The sequence below is a fragment of the Bos indicus x Bos taurus genome, chromosome 3 (assembly GCF_003369695.1).
Source record: "Bos indicus x Bos taurus breed Angus x Brahman F1 hybrid chromosome 3, Bos_hybrid_MaternalHap_v2.0, whole genome shotgun sequence".
Classification (NCBI taxonomy): domain Eukaryota; kingdom Metazoa; phylum Chordata; class Mammalia; order Artiodactyla; family Bovidae; genus Bos; species Bos indicus x Bos taurus.
In genome coordinates this window covers 22,108,085-22,126,529 of record NC_040078.1, presented here as the reverse complement: position 1 = coordinate 22,126,529, position 18,445 = coordinate 22,108,085, and the positions used below count along the sequence as shown (strand labels likewise).

At 37.4% G+C, this 18,445-nt stretch overlaps 1 protein-coding gene across 1 annotated transcript; it reads left to right on the top strand.

The window, feature by feature from the left end:
- Window positions 1–16,891: 16,891 nt before the first annotated feature.
- On the top strand, window positions 16,892–18,178 carry LOC113890290 (olfactory receptor 1052-like). The gene is made up of 2 exons (XM_027538229.1): window positions 16,892–16,901; window positions 17,217–18,178. The coding sequence occupies exons 1-2, from the start codon at window positions 16,892–16,894 to the stop codon at window positions 18,176–18,178; spliced, it is 972 nt and encodes a 323-aa protein (XP_027394030.1).
- The last annotated feature ends 267 nt before the right edge of the window (window positions 18,179–18,445 follow it).

Sequence of the window (18,445 nt, the reverse complement as noted above, 5' to 3'; positions counted from 1 at the left end):
GGTGGCAAGAATACATGGAAGAACTATACAAAAAAGATCTTCATGACCCAATAACCACGATAGTCTGATCACTCACTTAGAGCCAGACATCCTGGAGTCCAAAGTCAAGTGGGCCTTAGGAAGAATCACTATAAACAAACCTAGTGGAGGTGATAGAATTCCAGTTGAGCATTTTAAGTCCTAAAATATGATGCTGTTAAAGTGCTGCATTCAATACGCCAGCAAATTTGGAAAACTCAGCAGTGGCCACAGGACTGGAAAAGGTCAGTTTTCATTCCAATCCCAAAGAAAGTGAAGTCAGGGCTTCCCTGGTGGCTCAGAGGGTAAAGCATCTGCCTGCAATGCAGGAGACCTGGGATCGATCCCTGGGTTGGGAAGAACCCCTGGAGAAGGAAATGGCAACCCACTCCAGTATTCTTGCCTGGAGAATCTCATGGACACAGGATCCTGGTGGGCTACAGTCCATGGGGTCACAAAGAGTCAGACACAACTGAGGCAATGGCAAAGAATGTTCAAACTACTTCACAATTGCACTCATCTCACATGCTAGAAAAGTAATGCTCAAAATTCTCCAAGCCAGGCTTCAACAGTATGTGAACCATGAACTTCAAGCTGGATTTAGAAAAGGCAGATGAACCAGAGATCAAAATGCCAACATCTGCTGGATCATAGAAAAAGCAGGAGAGTTCCAGAAAAGCATTTACTTCTGCTTTATTGACTATGCCAAAGCCTTTTACTGTGGGGATCACGCAAACTGGAAAATTCTTAGAGATGGGAATACCACACCACCTTACCTGCCTCCTGAGAAATCTGAATGCAGATCAAGAAGCAACAATTAGAACCAGACATGGACCAATGGACTGGTTCCAAATTGGGAAAGAGTACACCAAGGGTGTATACTGTCACCCTGCTTATTTAACTTATATGCAGAGTACATTATGTGATATGTGGGGCTGAATGAAGCACAGGTTGGAATCAAGATTGCTGGGAGAAATATAAATAACCTCAGGTACAGATAACACTACCTTTATGGCAGAAAGCAAAGAAAAACTAAAGAGCTTCTTAATGAAAGTGAAAGAGGAGAGTGAAAAAGGTGGCTTAAAATTCAACATTCAAAAAACGAAGAGCATGGCATCCGGTCTCATCACTTAATGGCAAATAGTTGGGGAAACAATGGAAATAGTGACAGACTTTATTTTCTTGGGCTCCAAAATCACTGTAGATGTTGACTGCAGCCATGAAATTAAAAGACGCTTACTCCTTGGAAGAAAAGCTATGACAAACTTAGACAGCATATTAAAAAGCAGAGACATCACTTTGCCAACAAAGATCAATCTAGTCAAAGCTATGGTTTTTCTAGTAGTCGTATGGATGTGAGAGTTGGACCATGAAGAAGGCTGAGCACTGAAGAATTGATGCTTTTTAACTGTGGTGTCAGAGAAGACTCTTGAGAGTCCCATGGACTGCAAGGAGATCAACCAGTCAATTGTAAAGGAAATCAGTCCTGAATATTCACTGGAAGGACTGATGCTGAAGCTCCAATACTTCAGCCATCTGATGCAAAGAACTGACTCACTGGAAAAGACCTTGATGCTGGGAAAGACTGAAGGCAGAAGGAGAAGGGGATGACAGAGGATGAGATGGTTGGATGGCATCACTGACTCAATGGACGTGAGTTTGAGCAGGCTCCGGGAGTTGGTGGTGGACAGGGAAGCCTGGCATGCTGCATGTACATGGAGTTGTAGAGAGTCGGACACAACTGAGTGACCGAACAAAGTGAACTGAATGTGATGCCTTCAGCTTCTTCTTTTTGCTCAGGATTGCTCTGGCTATTTGGTGCCTTTAGTGGTTTCATACAAATTTTATAATTATTTGTTCTATTTCTGTGAAAAATGCTAGTAGTATTTTGATAGTGATTGTAATTAATCTGTAGATAATCTTGCATAATATGGATATTTTAGCAATATTAGTTTTTCTAATCCATAAACATAAATATATTTCCATTCATTTGTGCCTTCAATTTTTTCATCAATGTTTTATAGTTTTAATGTACTGATCTTTCACCACTTCGGTAAAATTTATCCTAGGTATGTTTGATGCTATTGTAAATAGAATTGTTTCTTAAAGTCTTTTTCATTTTATTTCTTATTAGTATATAGATATGAAACTAACTTTTATAGGCTGATTCTGTACACTGAATCTTTATTAAATTATTTATTATTTCTGTTTTTTGGTGAAATCTTTAGTGTTTTATATGTATCATATTATGTAATCTGCAAACAGTGACAATTTTACTCCCTCCTTTCCAATTTGGATGTCTTTTCTTCCTTTTTCTTGCCTAACTGATCTGGTTATGACTTCTAGTATTATAGTGAATAGAAGTGATAAGAGTTGGCATCCTTGTCTTGTTACTGATCTTAAGAAGAAAAGCTTTCAGCTTTTCACTGCTGAATATGTTAGCTGTGGGCTTATCAATATAGCTTTTATTATGTTGAGGTACATTCCTTCCATATCTAATTTGTTAAGACTTTTTATCACAAAAATGTGCTGAATTTTGTCAAATGCTTTTCCTACATCCATTGAGATGATCATATAATTTTTGTTCTTCATTCTATAATGTGGTATATCACATTTAATGATTTGCATATATTAAACCATCACTGCATCCAAGAATGAATCCAATTTGCTCATGGGGTATGATCCTTTCCACTGTGCTATTAAATTTTGCTTGCTAGTAGTTTTTTGAGGGATTTTGTGTCTATGCTCAGAAGGATATTGACCTGTAATTTTCTTGTAATATCTTTGTCTAGCTCTGATATAAGGGTAATGTTTGCCTTGTAAAAATGAGTTTGGAAGTGCTCCCTCCTCTTCAATTTTTTAGAAGAACTGAGAATTGGTACTGATTCTTTCTTAATCTAAGAAGATCTTTTTAACTTTAGAGACTTAACTCTTCACTCTGTCTAATGTTTATATTCTAATTTTGATGAGGTAAAATACTGCAAGATTTTTAAACATATAGCTTTCTCCCCTTCTGTGCCCTACAGAGATGTTTGATGGCTCTGCATTTTTCTCCTTAGAAGCCACATCAACAGTGTCATCACCAGGTCATGGCAATGGCAGAACTAGAAACCAGGGGACACGAAGACATAAGGATGCTGGTGAAAAAGAAGGGACGCACCATGTCTAAGTGAGCAGACTAACTAGTATGATTTCATGCCAAGAGAGCAGATACACTGTTAGTACTATAGTTCCAAAAACATGTTCAATTGAGCATGCAACATGAAGAATCTAGTTCTAAGATCCAAGGCCATGGCTACCAGAACAAGTGGACAAAATTCTCTTGTGCTTTGTAGAATCGCAACTTGAATAAACCTACACCCGTTCATCTCTTTTCTTTCCCTAATGAAAAGGAGGAGAAGGCAGTCTTTCAGGCTTTAATTTTCATTCACATCCTAACAAAAAAAATCTGTCACTAAAATTCACCCACAAATGTCCCAAAAGAGATAAGAAGCTAGTCTCATTGCATGCTGAGAAAAGATGATTGATATGACTTTAATGAATACACAAGAGAATTAATTGCTCTTCATTCTAGTTTCTACTCAGGCTTTTGCCTTGCATCTGCACTCTGAGGAGTCCCAGAACAGCTGCTTAAAGAAAGATTACATGGTACTCCCCAAAGGTCAGTCCACAGGTACTTATAAATGTCCATGCTAGAAAAATGAGTTCCTAGAGAGAACATAGAAGGATTTTCAACTCTTGCAGTAGACAGTGAACATGTTCAAGGTAGCTCCTAGAATGGAAGGCCTCCTCATGATGCATGGCAGTCAACAGCCTGTTTTACAGAGAGTGTCTTTCCAGCCCAGGAACTAGAAAGAGAGCAGTAAGCCCTTTCTAAAACTTTCGGCAAGAGTCAGTGGTAAGTTGTTCATTTACCATCACAATTGAGAAAAATACTGCCAAGTGTCAGGATATATATACTTCTTAAAAGCATTAAACACATAAAATATTAAACACATTATTTTCAATACCAGTTTCACGACATCTGCGTGATGACGTAAATTTAGTATCATTTTTGTGTGTCTATGTCTATAATGGTAATAATAAAACCAGAGTTGAAATGACCATAGTGATCATTTATTTGAAAGCCTGAGGGGTTCTTGAATTCCTTAAGTAAGAGAATATGAAGGAGAAATTTGTTCATGGTAAATAATATATAATGCATAGTATTACTCTTATTCTAATTTTGAGAAGATAGAAATAATTTTCAGGGGGAAAGCATATCTCCTAGGCTATGCCATACTATGACATTAAGGGCACAGAAAATATTTGTTTAAATAAAATGTAATTAAATTTGCATAAAATATATTTGGAACTCCTTTTGTTCACTACCTTGGGGATTTTCATCTTTACGTTGCGCACATTGACATTTGGGAGATGTGTTGCAAACAACATATCTTTATTAACTTTAGAAAGTCTTGTACTTTGTGAATCATTTGCTTCTCCTATAGTCCCTTTCTTTTTAGAAATCTCATAGATTCGGGGTGATTCCTAGATAATTTCTTTCTCACTCATTTGCCATTGAGATGATTTATAGGTTGGGAAAGAATGAAGCAGAGTTGCTGGTCTCTGGTTGGGAACTGAGCCATTGGTCTCCACTGGAACCACTGCTCTTATGGGAAAGGAGGACATTAAGACCACCACAGTCCAAGAGGCCATGGTACCACATTTATGTCCCCAAATAATGTTAGTTGTCTCAGGTCAGAAAGCTGTTTGCACCAGAACCACTAGGACAGAAATGTCCTCCTGATTCAGCTGAGATATTCCATCACAACCTCTTCTTTCTCTCTGGGCCTGACGGTAGTGCTGGATTTTGTGTTTTTCGTTTTCCACTGACTTCAACCTAAGTTGTTTGTGAGTGGTCTTTGTACCCCAAGCTTGGTTCCCCCATTCAGCTTCCATAGGCAGAGGGATCAGATGCCACTGGGAGTATTAAGCCTGGGTCGGTGACCTGAGGCTCCCTCTCTTGGGGAGGTCATCAGTGGAGGCCAGCCCTTCTCCTCTCTGATAATCACATTCATGAGAAGGAGCTCAGGTTTTTAACAATGGCTCTGTACTATCCATGGGACAGCCTGGTGGACAGGTACAATTTCCTGTCAAATTTCTATAGAGCCACACTCTTCTCAAACCTAAGACTAAATGCACTGGTTAAGAAATGACTATCTAGATCACTTTTGAGGCAGAGATATATGTGGAGAAATCCTTGCCAGATAAACACCTCCTATTCTCATTCTGGGGCTGTTTAGGGATAGGGATAATGGTAGAAAAGTAAAAAAGCCAGTCACTCAACTCTTTCTGTAAGGGTAAATCCAAGAAATTGGTTTGGCCAATGTTATCAGTAACTTTTTTGTTTTTGTGGGGGTTTTTATCTGTGTGCTGAATTGTCAGGAAATTTAAAAGGTGTGGATATTTTTCCTATTTGGTTCTCTCTTTTTTTTCCTTTCCATAGAATGCTCTAGCAGTATGATGAACTTCTGATTATGGCTTTCACGGTCAGATGGATGGGATTAAATTCCAAACTATGATAATAGTAGCTGTGTAACCTTAAGCATTGGTTTCCTCCTTTATGAATCCTAATAAAATAAATAAGTTTGTTGTGATAAATACATGAGATTATGTATACTAAGCATCCTACCCAGTACCTGGTACCTCATAAGTACACCACAAACAGTAGCTAGGCTTTTGTTATTGACAATTATAAGACTTGGGATGAAACTATGCAAGGATGGAAAGGAAGTTGGGATTATCTGTACTCTGGCTTCTTTTATATGGTCAATCATATATGCATATAAACAAAGGACTAGAAAGACCCACACAAAACTGTTAACAGTGGTGCTGGGCAGATAGTAGTGTAAAGGTGAAGATATTCCATTTTCATTTGATATGCCTTTGACTCAGGGAAATTTGTAGCATATGTTTTTAAAATTTAGAATCCAATAAAATTTTAAATTTAAATAGATAATGAGGAGACCTGCCTGTATAAGTCTTTGTAACTTCCTGTGGCTCTATATGTATTTCAAAATAGAGTTTTCTAAAATGTAAAAGGTAAACATTAACTAAAATATGGGATCTATTTATCTATCTCTGACATAACATTAGGCTAGGAAGGCTCTCAATCATGTGGAATGTTACCATCCCAAAGGATGTTCATAAATGTGAAATATGGATTTTCCAGGTAAAAGGTAGGCAAAAAGGAAAGAGTACTTAATATCTTAAGTATTAGGAATATGAAATTTTCTCATAGGAATATGAAATTTTCAAGGTTCAAATAATGCCATATTTTCACATATGTAATGACATTGGTAGAAAAATGGAGCTGGAGGGCTGAAAGGAACGTTGTAAATGATCTTTACTTAAGACTTGAATCAATCATCTTTGCAGGAGATGTAGCAATCTAGCCTTTCCTTGAACAGCTCCCATGATGGGATCTCATTGCTCTTTATATATGATAAAATGCTTGCTTATCTAGGCAAAGTTAAGTTAGAGAAACTAGAAGTTGCAAGGCTAAAGAAGACAGAGGAAGAGCAGATATCAAACAGGCCAATTAAATACAAGAGTGAGGAGATTTCACTTCAACATGTGTTTGTCAAAGTGGCCAAGTGGACTATCAAGAAATACTTGAAATGAAGCAGGCAAACAGAGTGTGAACCAGGACCTCATCCTTGATCCATAAGTAGGGGAAGGAATATTGCTCAGTGGTAACACTGAGACTCTGAATTCAGACCACCAGGATAACATTTTGAAGGTCTGAGCTTCTGGAGTTATTAACAGTACTTTCAATTTCATGGAGTAATTCATGAAGAGTGCCTGGCACATAGGACATGATTAAAATTAAATGAGAGGCATAGTGATGGTATTTACAGTGTGGACAAAAGGAGAAGAAAACACAGTGTTCACTTTGAGGCAGCCTTGACTGACAATCACAATTTAGTAGGAAGGATTCTAAAGCTGAACAGGTAGGAACAAGGTCATGTTTCCATCATTACCATAGGCTGAGATGAAAGGGAACTTCATTCATCTTACCTGATGGAAATACACATGATTTATATGCACATAAAATTTGAGAAGCACTTGCCTATTTGATGACTTCTGAATATTTCATCTGGTTTCCTAAATGCCTATACAATAGGGAAGGGTACAAAAAGAAACCTGGGGCAAAAAAAAAATAGTTTCTATTCCATAGCAATAAATTAACTTTGACATAGACACCGCAGATCTTCTGGACTTTCTTTTAGAAAAATTATCCTGAGTAAATTTACTAATCATTGTGTGACTGTGTGTGTGTATTTTAAGTAGGTGGACAATTTACTAGGCCACATGAAAATGGTATTTAAATTTTTAATCATTGCTTTGTATTACTAGAAATATGAAGAGATGTTTTCCTTATGTGCTCTAAGGGTTTTCACAATTACACCAATTACTCTTGTTTATATTATGTCCATTTTGGTTCCTAAATAAACCCCTGAGGTTAGTCAACAAAACACTTCATGAGTGTTAGCTATTATCATCTGATGTGTGTCTCTACTCGTTTGATTAAATTCAGCTATGTAAAAGTATTACTTCTTTTCAAAGTACTTCATTGAGTTTTATTTTTTCATTGGGTCTGTTATACTGAACTTATTTTATACTGAACTTATTTTAATCTTTAAAGAAAAACATACCTGTTTTAAACTAAATTCAGTAAAATTTCTTTAAAGATACACATTTTTGTATATAGAACCAACATTAAAAACCTCCTCCTCAACCTATTTATACTATAAAACCTGTCCTTACTGAAGAGTAGAAAGTTATTCCCATAAAGCAGAGAGTTTGACACTGTCTATTTGTGTGCAATAGTATGGAAACTCCAAGAGGCAAGGATTCTGAGTTTCACATAAACTCTAGTGTGGAAGTGGTGCCTATTTATGGTGGATTTTGATGTTGATGAAGATTCACCATTGTTACTTTATACAATGTGAGCATCAGGAGTATGGAAAATGAAATAAATATCACGCTTTGACCCATACTCCTAGCTCACAAAAAAATTAGACTAGCCTGTCAGACCAAAACAAACAAACAAAAAAATCTCACCATGGTTCTGATTCCACTACATTTATATATCTTGCCCCATTAATATACTCCTCAGGGATGGACTTCAAATAATTGTAAAATATTTAAAACAAGCAGTGTGTGCAACTTCAGAAACCAAATTTCTAAAAATCACTAAACATTTAAAATTCACCTTTTATTTAGCTATATACAAATGATGCATTACTTTCTCTTTGTGGGACCTCCTTCCATGAAAGATTTCATTTCTTTTTATGAATAAACCTAGATATCTACCTACAAAAGAGGTGGTTTATCTACCTTTTTGATAGCATGACTTAAGAGAAAATGCTCATTACTGATTTTTAATGAAATTAAATCAACTTCGCAAAGAGTCAGACACGACTGAGCGACTTCACTTTGACTTTTCACTTTCATGCATTGGAGCAGGAAATGGCAGCCCACTCCAGCGTTCTTGCCTGGAGAATCCCGGGGATGGGGGAGCCCGGTGGGCTGCAGTCTATGGGGTCACACAGAGTCGGACACGACTGAAGCAACTTAACAGCAACAGCAACAGCATGCAGTTGATAGAGAAAGTAAATAATAGAACGTACATATCACACAAGGATTTTCTTAAAGAACATGCAGATTGTCAGCCTAACTCTAACATTGCTTTACTGTGAAAGGATGCCTACAGCCAACCTGGAGAGCGTGTTGAGTATCAGTAAACCTTCTTGGATACATCTTCCATCATACTGTGAATTTGGGGGGATCACAGGAGTCCCACCCTAGCCTTCTTCTCTTTGTCTATTCTCCTTGGTTGATTTCATGTATACCTATGGACTCAAAAGCTACCTTCAAGACAATGACTCTCAAATTCACTTCTAAACAGATTTAGCCTGTCTCCTGAGGTTAAATCCTTTATTTTCAACTGCCTATTGGGCACTTCCACATGGATATCCCACAAGTACCTAACACTCAACATTACTAATGATCTAATCTACTGTCTCATCTCCCCATGCCTAGTACACCTCATTTATTTCCTATTTTAATGAATGATCTCAGCATACCCAAACTGATTTGAATCCTTACCATCCATCAACTTCAAAGTGCTCCAAGTATGTCTCCTTCCCTGTGATTAACTGCCTCATGGATTTTCTCCAACCTCCAAAACTCTACATCTTCAGTTACGGTTTCATTCTGATACGGTTTTAGTTTTCAGACTTCTCTCTTGGACAACCAAAGGTGTTCTAACTGAGGGCACATGAACGATGAAGGACTCTGGGGATGGGTCTTACAATTATATGACCCCATTGGAATTACACGGAAGATTCTGTGCATGGGCATACATGCATTTTCTGGATCTAGAGACTTTCATCAGTTTCTAAAACCCAGGCTGTTACCTTCCAGATGTCTCCTGCTTCCAGTCTGCCCTCACCTAAAACATGCTCTGTGGGCCATTGCTGATACTCTGCAACCAATCCTATTTATTCTCACACCAAAGCCTGGCAGCCTTGATGTCTGGACTCCTTGAGGAAAGACAGGATATTTTCTGAGACCCTCGTTGAAGGAATGTTCAGTTTTTGTTTTTTTCCCAAGAAGCTGTCTCAGAGGCAGGTCTGATACAGCCTCCACAAGCCAGTCCTAGTCCCCAGAGCAGCTGCTTCCCCAACACCTCCTCTGAGGTAACTAATGAGGTTGTCCTTTAAGTGCAAAATCACTAGATTTCTTAGAACTAATGATGGAGTTTGGTAGTAACCAGTCAGGGCTGAGTTACCAGGTATCTGTAACTAACAGGAACCTCCAGGGGTTGGGGAGGTGGCTGTAGGCGAGGTGGCTGCCAGCAAAGCTCAGAATCCTGCAGTTTTCCTTCTTCTGGGATGCTCTCAGGGAAGTTCACTAGGGTCCCAGAGACCTCTGGACCCTTACTCCTATAAACAGGAAGACAACAGAGGTCCCATAAGTTTGTTTGCCCTTAGCTGAACAGACCCATGCTGTCTGTTTTACTTGAGATTTCTGCCATCAATACTGCCTGGGATGCAAACCTGTGTATGGGACATCGTTCTTGCACACAGCACCTCCCTCAATCTCTCACACACACAGACACACACACACACATTGTGAGCATTATTTTTCATCAATGGTCCAAAATCCATGGGACTAACAACCAGGTTCACTCCAAATTAATCACTGTGAATCATGAATCGTTATTCTTGTGTATGCCTGAAGAGGCAAGACTGTAGACAGGGAAACAATCTGAAGGCAGTTACAATGCTTCAGATAAAAGGTGATAAGTTTCTGAACTGTAACTGTGGTAGAAGGAAAAGTAGAAAGATGAGAAAATGAAAGAAAATATTTAGGCGGTCTTAGTGATTGGTTGGAGAAGGCAACGGCACCCCACTCCAGTACTTTTGCCTGGAAAATCCCATGGACGGAGGAGCCTGGTAGGCTCCAGTTCATGGGGTCGCTAAGAGTTGGGCATGACTGAGCGATTTCACTTTCACTTTTTACTTTCATGCATTGGAGAAGGAAATGGCAACCCACTCCAGTATTCTTGCCTGGAGAATCCCCGGGACAGAGGAGCCTAGTGGGCTGCCGTCTATGGGGTCACACAGAGTCGAACACGACTGAAGCGACTTAGCAGCAGCAGCAGCAGCAGCAGTGATTGGTTGTATTTGAGTCTGACTGACATGGTCAGAAATGAAAATTGCATGATAAATGTCTCCTGTTTTTATCTTTTTCTTATTTTGTTTTTAAAAAGGGAATTATATCTCACACACAATAAAATGCACAAACCTTAAGGTTACAGGTTGATTAATTTACTAGATATATGCATCCATGTAATCACTATTCAAGTTAAGATATAGAATATTTCCACCACCTCAGAAAATTCCTTTCTACTCCATTCCCATCAGTGTTATTCAGAGGTAATTACTATGCCAGTTTTATCACCATAGATTAGTTTTGACTATTGGTGAATTTCGTCTTTATTTAAAAAAAATGTTTTAGATTCATTCAGTGTTTATATATGTATTAGTATTTTAAATAACTGGGTAGTATTCCAAATATGAATATACCACAGTTTTGTATCCATTTTCCTGTTCATAGGCAGACTGTTTATATCTAGTTTATATTATTAATATTACAAACAAATTGGCTTAGATCACTATTAACCATGTGAGCATATGCACCTACTTTCCTCAGATATGTGCCTAGGAATGGTGTTTCTGGGTCATAGAGTAACTAGACGTTTGACTTTATTCAGTTCAGTTCAGTCACTCAGTCGTGTCCAACTCTTTGCGACCCCATGGACTGCAGCACGCCAGACTTCCCTGTCCATCACCAACTCCCAGAGCTTGCTCAAGCTCATGTCCATCAAGTCAGTGATGCCATCCAATCACCTCATCCTCTGTCGTCCCCTTCTCCTCCTGCCTTCAACCTTTCCCAGCATCAGGGTCTTTTCCAATGAGTCAGTTCTTCGAATCAGGTGGCCAAAGTATTGGAGCTTCGGCATCAGTCCTTTCAATGAATATTTAGGACTGATTTCCTTTCTATTGTTTTCCTCTATTTCTTTGACTTTATTAAAAACTTCCAAATAGTTTTCAAAAGCAGTTACACAGACTTCCAACTTCAACTCAGAGATTTAGAGAGCTGGAGTGTTGCTTCCAGCAGTGTAACAACAACAGTAAAGCTGGACATAATGCAAATTAATGACTTTTCTTAAAGGCTTTAGGTAATAGAAGTTGCAGGGCAAACAACTAAACAGAAAACTGGGAGGCATAGACTCTTGAAGGGAGAAACAGGAACCAAATATTTTTCTTTTTTAACCTGGGGCAGAATCCATCAGATGCCATGCAAGTTGATAAGACTCAATTTGTTTGTGAATTTAATGAGTTACAAAATACTAAGTGGGGGCCTAGTGGCTCAATGGCAAAGAATCCACCTGCAATGCAGGAGACTCAGGTTCAATCCCTGGGTTGGGAAGAACCCCTGGAGAAGGAAATGGCAACCCACTCCAGTATTCTTGCCTGGAAAATACCTTGAATAGAGGAGCCTGGCAGGCTACAGTCCATGGGGTCACAGAAGAGTCGGACACGACTTAGCCACTAAAGGACAAACAGTAGGCCCGCATGAGAGTGTGAAGTCCCTAGGTACCACAGAGAGGAAAGTTTGCACCCTCTTGTTTCCTCCCTGAGCTCCACCAAATGCTCACAGCGAAGAGCGAGAAGCATTGAGAAAGCTTCCCTAAATGGGGCTGTCTGGAGGAAGAAGGTGGAGGGAACAGCAGTGAATGCAAAAACTTCTTCCAAACCATTTACCATATTTTTTCCTGCAGAAGTAAAACTGTAATCTGCAGGCAAAAGTGAACAACAACAAAAAAAAAACCTGTCACCTTAGGACATTGTGGAAAACCATTGTAGCTGGGAAGGGACAGGGACAAAAATTCCACTACTCAGGGAGAGGCAGGAATATGTGCAAGGACCAACGCTACAGCTGGTAGAGGGGCAGGATCACTCGGGAAGGCCATACCAAGACCCAGGTTCAGAGTACCTCAGATTAAGGCTTACGTGTAACATCAGAGGAAACCTGCCCACTCCCCCACCTCCCACCCCACTCCCAGTTCCCCACCCTCCACCCTCCAACAAACAATTAGAGAAATTAACAGTGGAATACAATCGCTATAGTGGAATCAAGAAAAAGATTATCTCTAGGTGTAGTACTATGAAAGGAAGACACACAGCAGGTAGGGAGAGTAACAACTGAGAAAAATAAACCCTCTGGCAAACTGGCTTAACCCTAAGTACAAGAAATCAGTGGAGAAATCTGAAGCCTGTAGTGCACTGAAGGTGACCATAGCAACAACAAACTCCAAAGTCGGGCCAACTCCTCAATAGATTAATCCCTAACTCCCATACTAAAGGTCTAGCACAAGGGAAGGCTCATCTCCAAGCCTCATCTCCCCCAAATTTACCTCTGTCTCTACTGTCTTAATTGTTCAGTTTCATAACAAAAAGTTATGAGATATATTAAAAGGTAAAAAAAATTCTAAAGAGATAAAACAAACATCAGAATCAGACTCAGATATGACAGAAATGTTAAAACCAGACAAAGAATTTAAAATAACAATGATTAATAGATTAAGGCATTCAATGAAAAATGTAAACAACACGCAAAATCGGGATAATATCATCAGAGAAATAGAAACAACAAGAAAAGATCAAATAGAAATGCTAGAAATAAACATAGTGACAAAGAGAAAGAATGACCTTTACGGGATGATCAGCTGAAGAATCCGTGAACTTGAAAATATATTAAAGAATTTACTAAAACCAAAAGACACAGAGAAATAAAAGTAAAAAATCACCCCTCCCCGTATTCAGAGTATCTAAGAGCTATCTTGCAGTACCAAGCATAAACATAATTGGAATCTCAGAAGTGGGATTATAAAAAAAAAAAAAAAAAAACACATCTCAATAGATGTAGAAAAAATTCAACAAAATTTAACATTCATTTATAAAAAAACTCTCAATAAAGTAAGTATAGATGGAACTTCCTTAACTGTTAAGGGCATCTTAAAAAAAACAAAAAACAAAAGACACCCTACCCTTAACATCATATTTAAGGGTAAAATGTTACAAGCTTTCCCCACAAATTCAAGAACAGACAAGGATGTCCTTTCTAACCCCTTCTAACTACATTGTTTTAAGTTGAATTTACCTGATGTTGATGCATCTTTAAGTTATTGGCTATGTAGATAGAGTCTTTTGTGAAGTCTGTATTTGTGTCTCCCGATTTTCAATTGGGTTGTTCATTTGTTTTTTGTGGTTTTGTTACTGATTTATAGGCATTTAAAATATATTTTGAATGTTATTGCTTTGTGAGATAAATATATTTTCACAGTCTCTATACTGCTCTTTAACCTTTAATAGTGCTTTTTGAAGAGCAAAATTTCTTAATTTTGATAAAAAGTAGGATTATCAATTTTGTTCAAGTTGAGAATTAAGATTATTCATTTTTCATACCTATATTCAGTTGCTTCAGCTCCTTTTATTGAAAAATCTTTCTTTAATATATTGAATGGCTTTGGTAGTTACACTGAAAATCAATTACCAGAGTATGTTATGGGTCCATTTCTGAATTCTGTTATGTTCCACTGATCTATTTGTCTTTCCTTACAATAATGTCACATTATCTTAATTATTTATAATTATTAATTCTTGAAATATGAAAGGGTAAGTTCTCCAACTTTATTTTTATCCTCCAAGATTATCTTGACTATTCTAGAGCCATTGAATTTCCATATAAACTTTAGAATCAGTTTGTAAATTCCTCAAAAAGGACTACTGAAATTTTTATTTGGGTTGTATTGAAACTATAGTATGATATTTATCTCTAATTTCCCTAAGCAATATTTTGTGCTTTACAATGAAGAGATCTTGCAAATTTTTTGCTAAACTTATTACTACATCAGTTCAGTTCAGTTCAGCTGCTCAGTCATGTCTGACTCTTTGCGACCCCATGAATCGCAGCACGCCAGGCCTCCCTGTCCATCACCAACTCCCGGAGTTCACTCAGACTCACGTCCATAGAGTCAGTGATGCCATCCAGCCATCTCATCCTCTGTCGTCCCCTTCTCCTCCTGCCCCCAATCCCTCCCAGCATCAGAGTCTTGTTGATAATTAGAGCTATTGCAAATAGTATTGTTTTAAATATAATATTAAATTATATTATCTATAATCAATTTGTTGATTATAGAAATATAATTAATCTTTGTATATTGACTTTGCTTCCTGAGATTTTCTTAAATATTACTTCATTAATTTCTTTTGATTTTTCTACATACACAATCATGACATCTGTAAATAAAGGCAGGTTGATATCTTTCTTTCAAACTTTTATGCCTTTTACTATTCTTGTCTTATTGCATTAGTTAGGACTTCTAGTACAATTTTGAATAGAAACTCTGAGAATGGCCATTATTGTTTAATGTTACACAGAATGTGTCACTATTGAGTATAATACAAGCTATATATTTTATCAGGTTGAGGAAGTTCCATTTATTCTCAGTTTTATATGTTTATTTTTTATTATGAATGGGTATTGAACTTTGTCAAATGCTTTCTTTGGCATTTATTCAGATGTTTACAGTTTTTCTCCTTTATTCTGTTAATAGAAGATGGCAATGATTACTTACATTCCTGTAATAAGCCAAAACACACTCTTGTATATTATCTAAGTATTACTGTCTTTGATTTGATGGTATTTTGTTCAGACTTTTTGTGTCTGTGTTCCTGAGGGATGTCAGGTTATAATTTTCTTCTCTTATAAATACCTTATTACATTTTAGTGTCAAGATTTTGTCCTTATAAAACAAGTTGGCAAGTATTCCCTGATTTTATTGCCAAAGAGATTTTGTAATACTATATTATTTCTTCTTAAAATGTTTGGTAGAATTCACCACAAAACAATCTGGGGCTGGAATTTCTTTTTAGAAAGGTTTTTAATTGCAGATGAAATTTCTTTGATAGATTCATATCATTCAATTTTGTTTTTACGTAATAATTCTTAGTAAGAATAAACATAAAACATGGATTATTTTTATTCCTCCCATATAAGTTATCAATAGCAAGATATTATCAAGATTTCCTCCAATGTTTTCTTATAAAAATATCATAATTTTAGCTTTTACGTTTTAGTCTTTAAACATTTTGAGTTAATTTTGTGTATTATATAAGCTAAGGGACCACTTCATTCTTTTGCATGTAGATATTCAGTTTTCCCAGAACCACTTGTTGAAGAAACTTTTTATCCCATTAAATGGTTGTGGCACTCTTGCTGAAAATCAATTAAAATGTATGTGTGAGTTTATTTCTAGGCTCTTTATTCATTCCATTGGTCTATATGTCTGTCTTATGCTAGTATAATAAGACCATTGCTTTGTAGTTAAGTTTCAAAGTCAGGAAGTGTGAGTACTCCAACTTTATTGGTTTTTGCCAAGATTGTATTGACTATTCAGGGCCTTTTGCAATTTCATATGAATTTGAGGATTGGCTTTTCCATTTCTGTTGGAAAAATCTAACAGAATTTTGATACTGATTGGGTAAAATCTGTAGATCATTTTGGAATATTGACATCTTAACAATGTTAAGTCTTCTTAGCCATGAACATGGGATGACTTGCCATTTTTAATGTCTCCTTTAATTTCTTTTGCAATGCTTTGTGGGTTTCGGTGTAAAAAGTCTTTTCACCTCTTCAAGAAGACTTATTATAAGTACTTAATTCTTGTAGATATTATTATAAATAGAAGTGATTTTTATATTCCTTTTTAGATTGTTCATTCTTAGTGTACATTTAAAATTTTTATTTAATCCAATAATATTTTAATTAAATATTTAATTAACATATATTTAATTTTTAATTTTTTTAAATTTTATTTTATTTTTAGAAACACAAAAGTTTTTGCATGTTTAATTTTGCTGAATTTGATTATAAGCTCTAGTATCTTGTGGTTTCTTTGGTATTTTCTCTATATGAGATATGTCCTCTGTGAATAGATAGTATTACTTCTTTCTTTCCAATTTGAGAAATTGTACTAATAGTCTAAAACTATAAGCAAAGCTCAAGATTTACATAACTGAAAAAAACCTACAATGGAGTACACTGAAAAGTAGCACTGATTCTGATTCAGCAGGTGATTAAATTCTTTATATTTTTCTACATTTTCCTAATTTTTTGTCCATATTATATTATATATTTCTTAGAAAATTATATTTCTCAGAAAAAATTAAGATGCTTACTAAAAAGGGCAATGATAGGAGGTAGGTATTACCAAAGTAGTGAAAATTAGTTCTTTCCAATGAAGGGGTTAGTGGCTTGTTGGTTTTACCAGGTTTGCATTTATTTTCACATACCAGTAGCCCTGCAAATGTGTGGGTTGTCCCTGGGCCTGAGTTGGGTAGATCTGCTAAATGAGAAGTTCTGGTTTCTCTGAAGACACTTCTGCACACTTCCTTCCACAGTCTAGGCTGTCTATTTCCAACATTATTTCACATGGCCCTATAACGTTTCAAGCCCATTTGGGGTGCTCTTTGTACATTTCCCATTATGGCTTCTTTTTTTTCATTGTTTTGTAGCTGTGGTGCCACTTGAAATGAACAATCAAACAGACGTCACTGAATTCATCTTCTTGGGATTTTCCAACCATCCCAATCTACAGAGTTTGTTCTTCCTGGTCTTCCTGGTCATTTATCTGACAACTCTTTTTGGGAATACACTCATAATAATGGCCACCAGGGTCAGTCCTGCCCTCCACATCCCAATGTATTATTTCCTCAGCAACCTGAGCTTCTTGGACATTTGCTACTCATCTACCACTATCCCAGGCATGCTGGTGAACTTCTTCCAGGAGAAGAAGACTATCTCCTATGAGGGCTGCCTTTCCCAGATTTTCTTCCTTGTGACCTGTGCCGGCACTGAGGGTGTATTATTGGCAGCTATGGCTTACGACCGCTATGTAGCCATCTGCCACCCTCTTCAATATCCAGTCTTTATGAGTGTGAAGGTCTGTGTCTGTTTGGTGTCTGGGTCCTGGCTATGTGGACTGGTGAATTCTATGACACACACAGTGTTGGCAACCACACTCACTCTATGTGGGCCTAACCAGATCAGTCACTTTCTCTGTGACATCCCATTCCTCCTGAAGCTCTCCTGCTCAGACACCTCTCTCAATGAGTTTATGCTCCATGTGGCCAGTGCTACTATTGGCCTAAGTCCCTGCTTGTTTACTACTGTGTCCTACATACTCATCATCTCTGCCATCCTTAGGATTCCCTCTGTTCAGGGCAGGAGCAAAGCCTTTTCTACCTGTGCCTCCCACCTCACTGTGGTGGTTATCTTCTTTGGAACAGCCAACTTTAACTATGATAGACCCAGTGTAGGCTACAACCTGGATATGGACATCCTGGTCTCTGTGCTTTTCTGCGTTGGGACCCCCATGTTTAACCCCATCATCTACAGTCTGAGAAGCAAGGAGATCAAAGGTGTCCTGAGGAAGCTGGCTAACGAATGCTGGTTCTCTAGTGAGATCAGAGGTTAAACAGTTTCATTATGGAAAATTTCTTAATTGGAGAAAAAATTGAGTATTCCAGATACAATTTAAACAGTACTCTTTTTATATATGATCTCTTGACAACTGTGATGACTGATTCCACCAGGACAAATAGGTACACTTGTACTGAGCATTTCATACACTGTGATCCTAAATACTGTGTGTTCTCCAATCCACTGATAACTTAGAACATTTTGTAACCTCCTAGATAAACCCCAGTATACATTAGCTCTCACTCTCCATATCCTTCCAAAT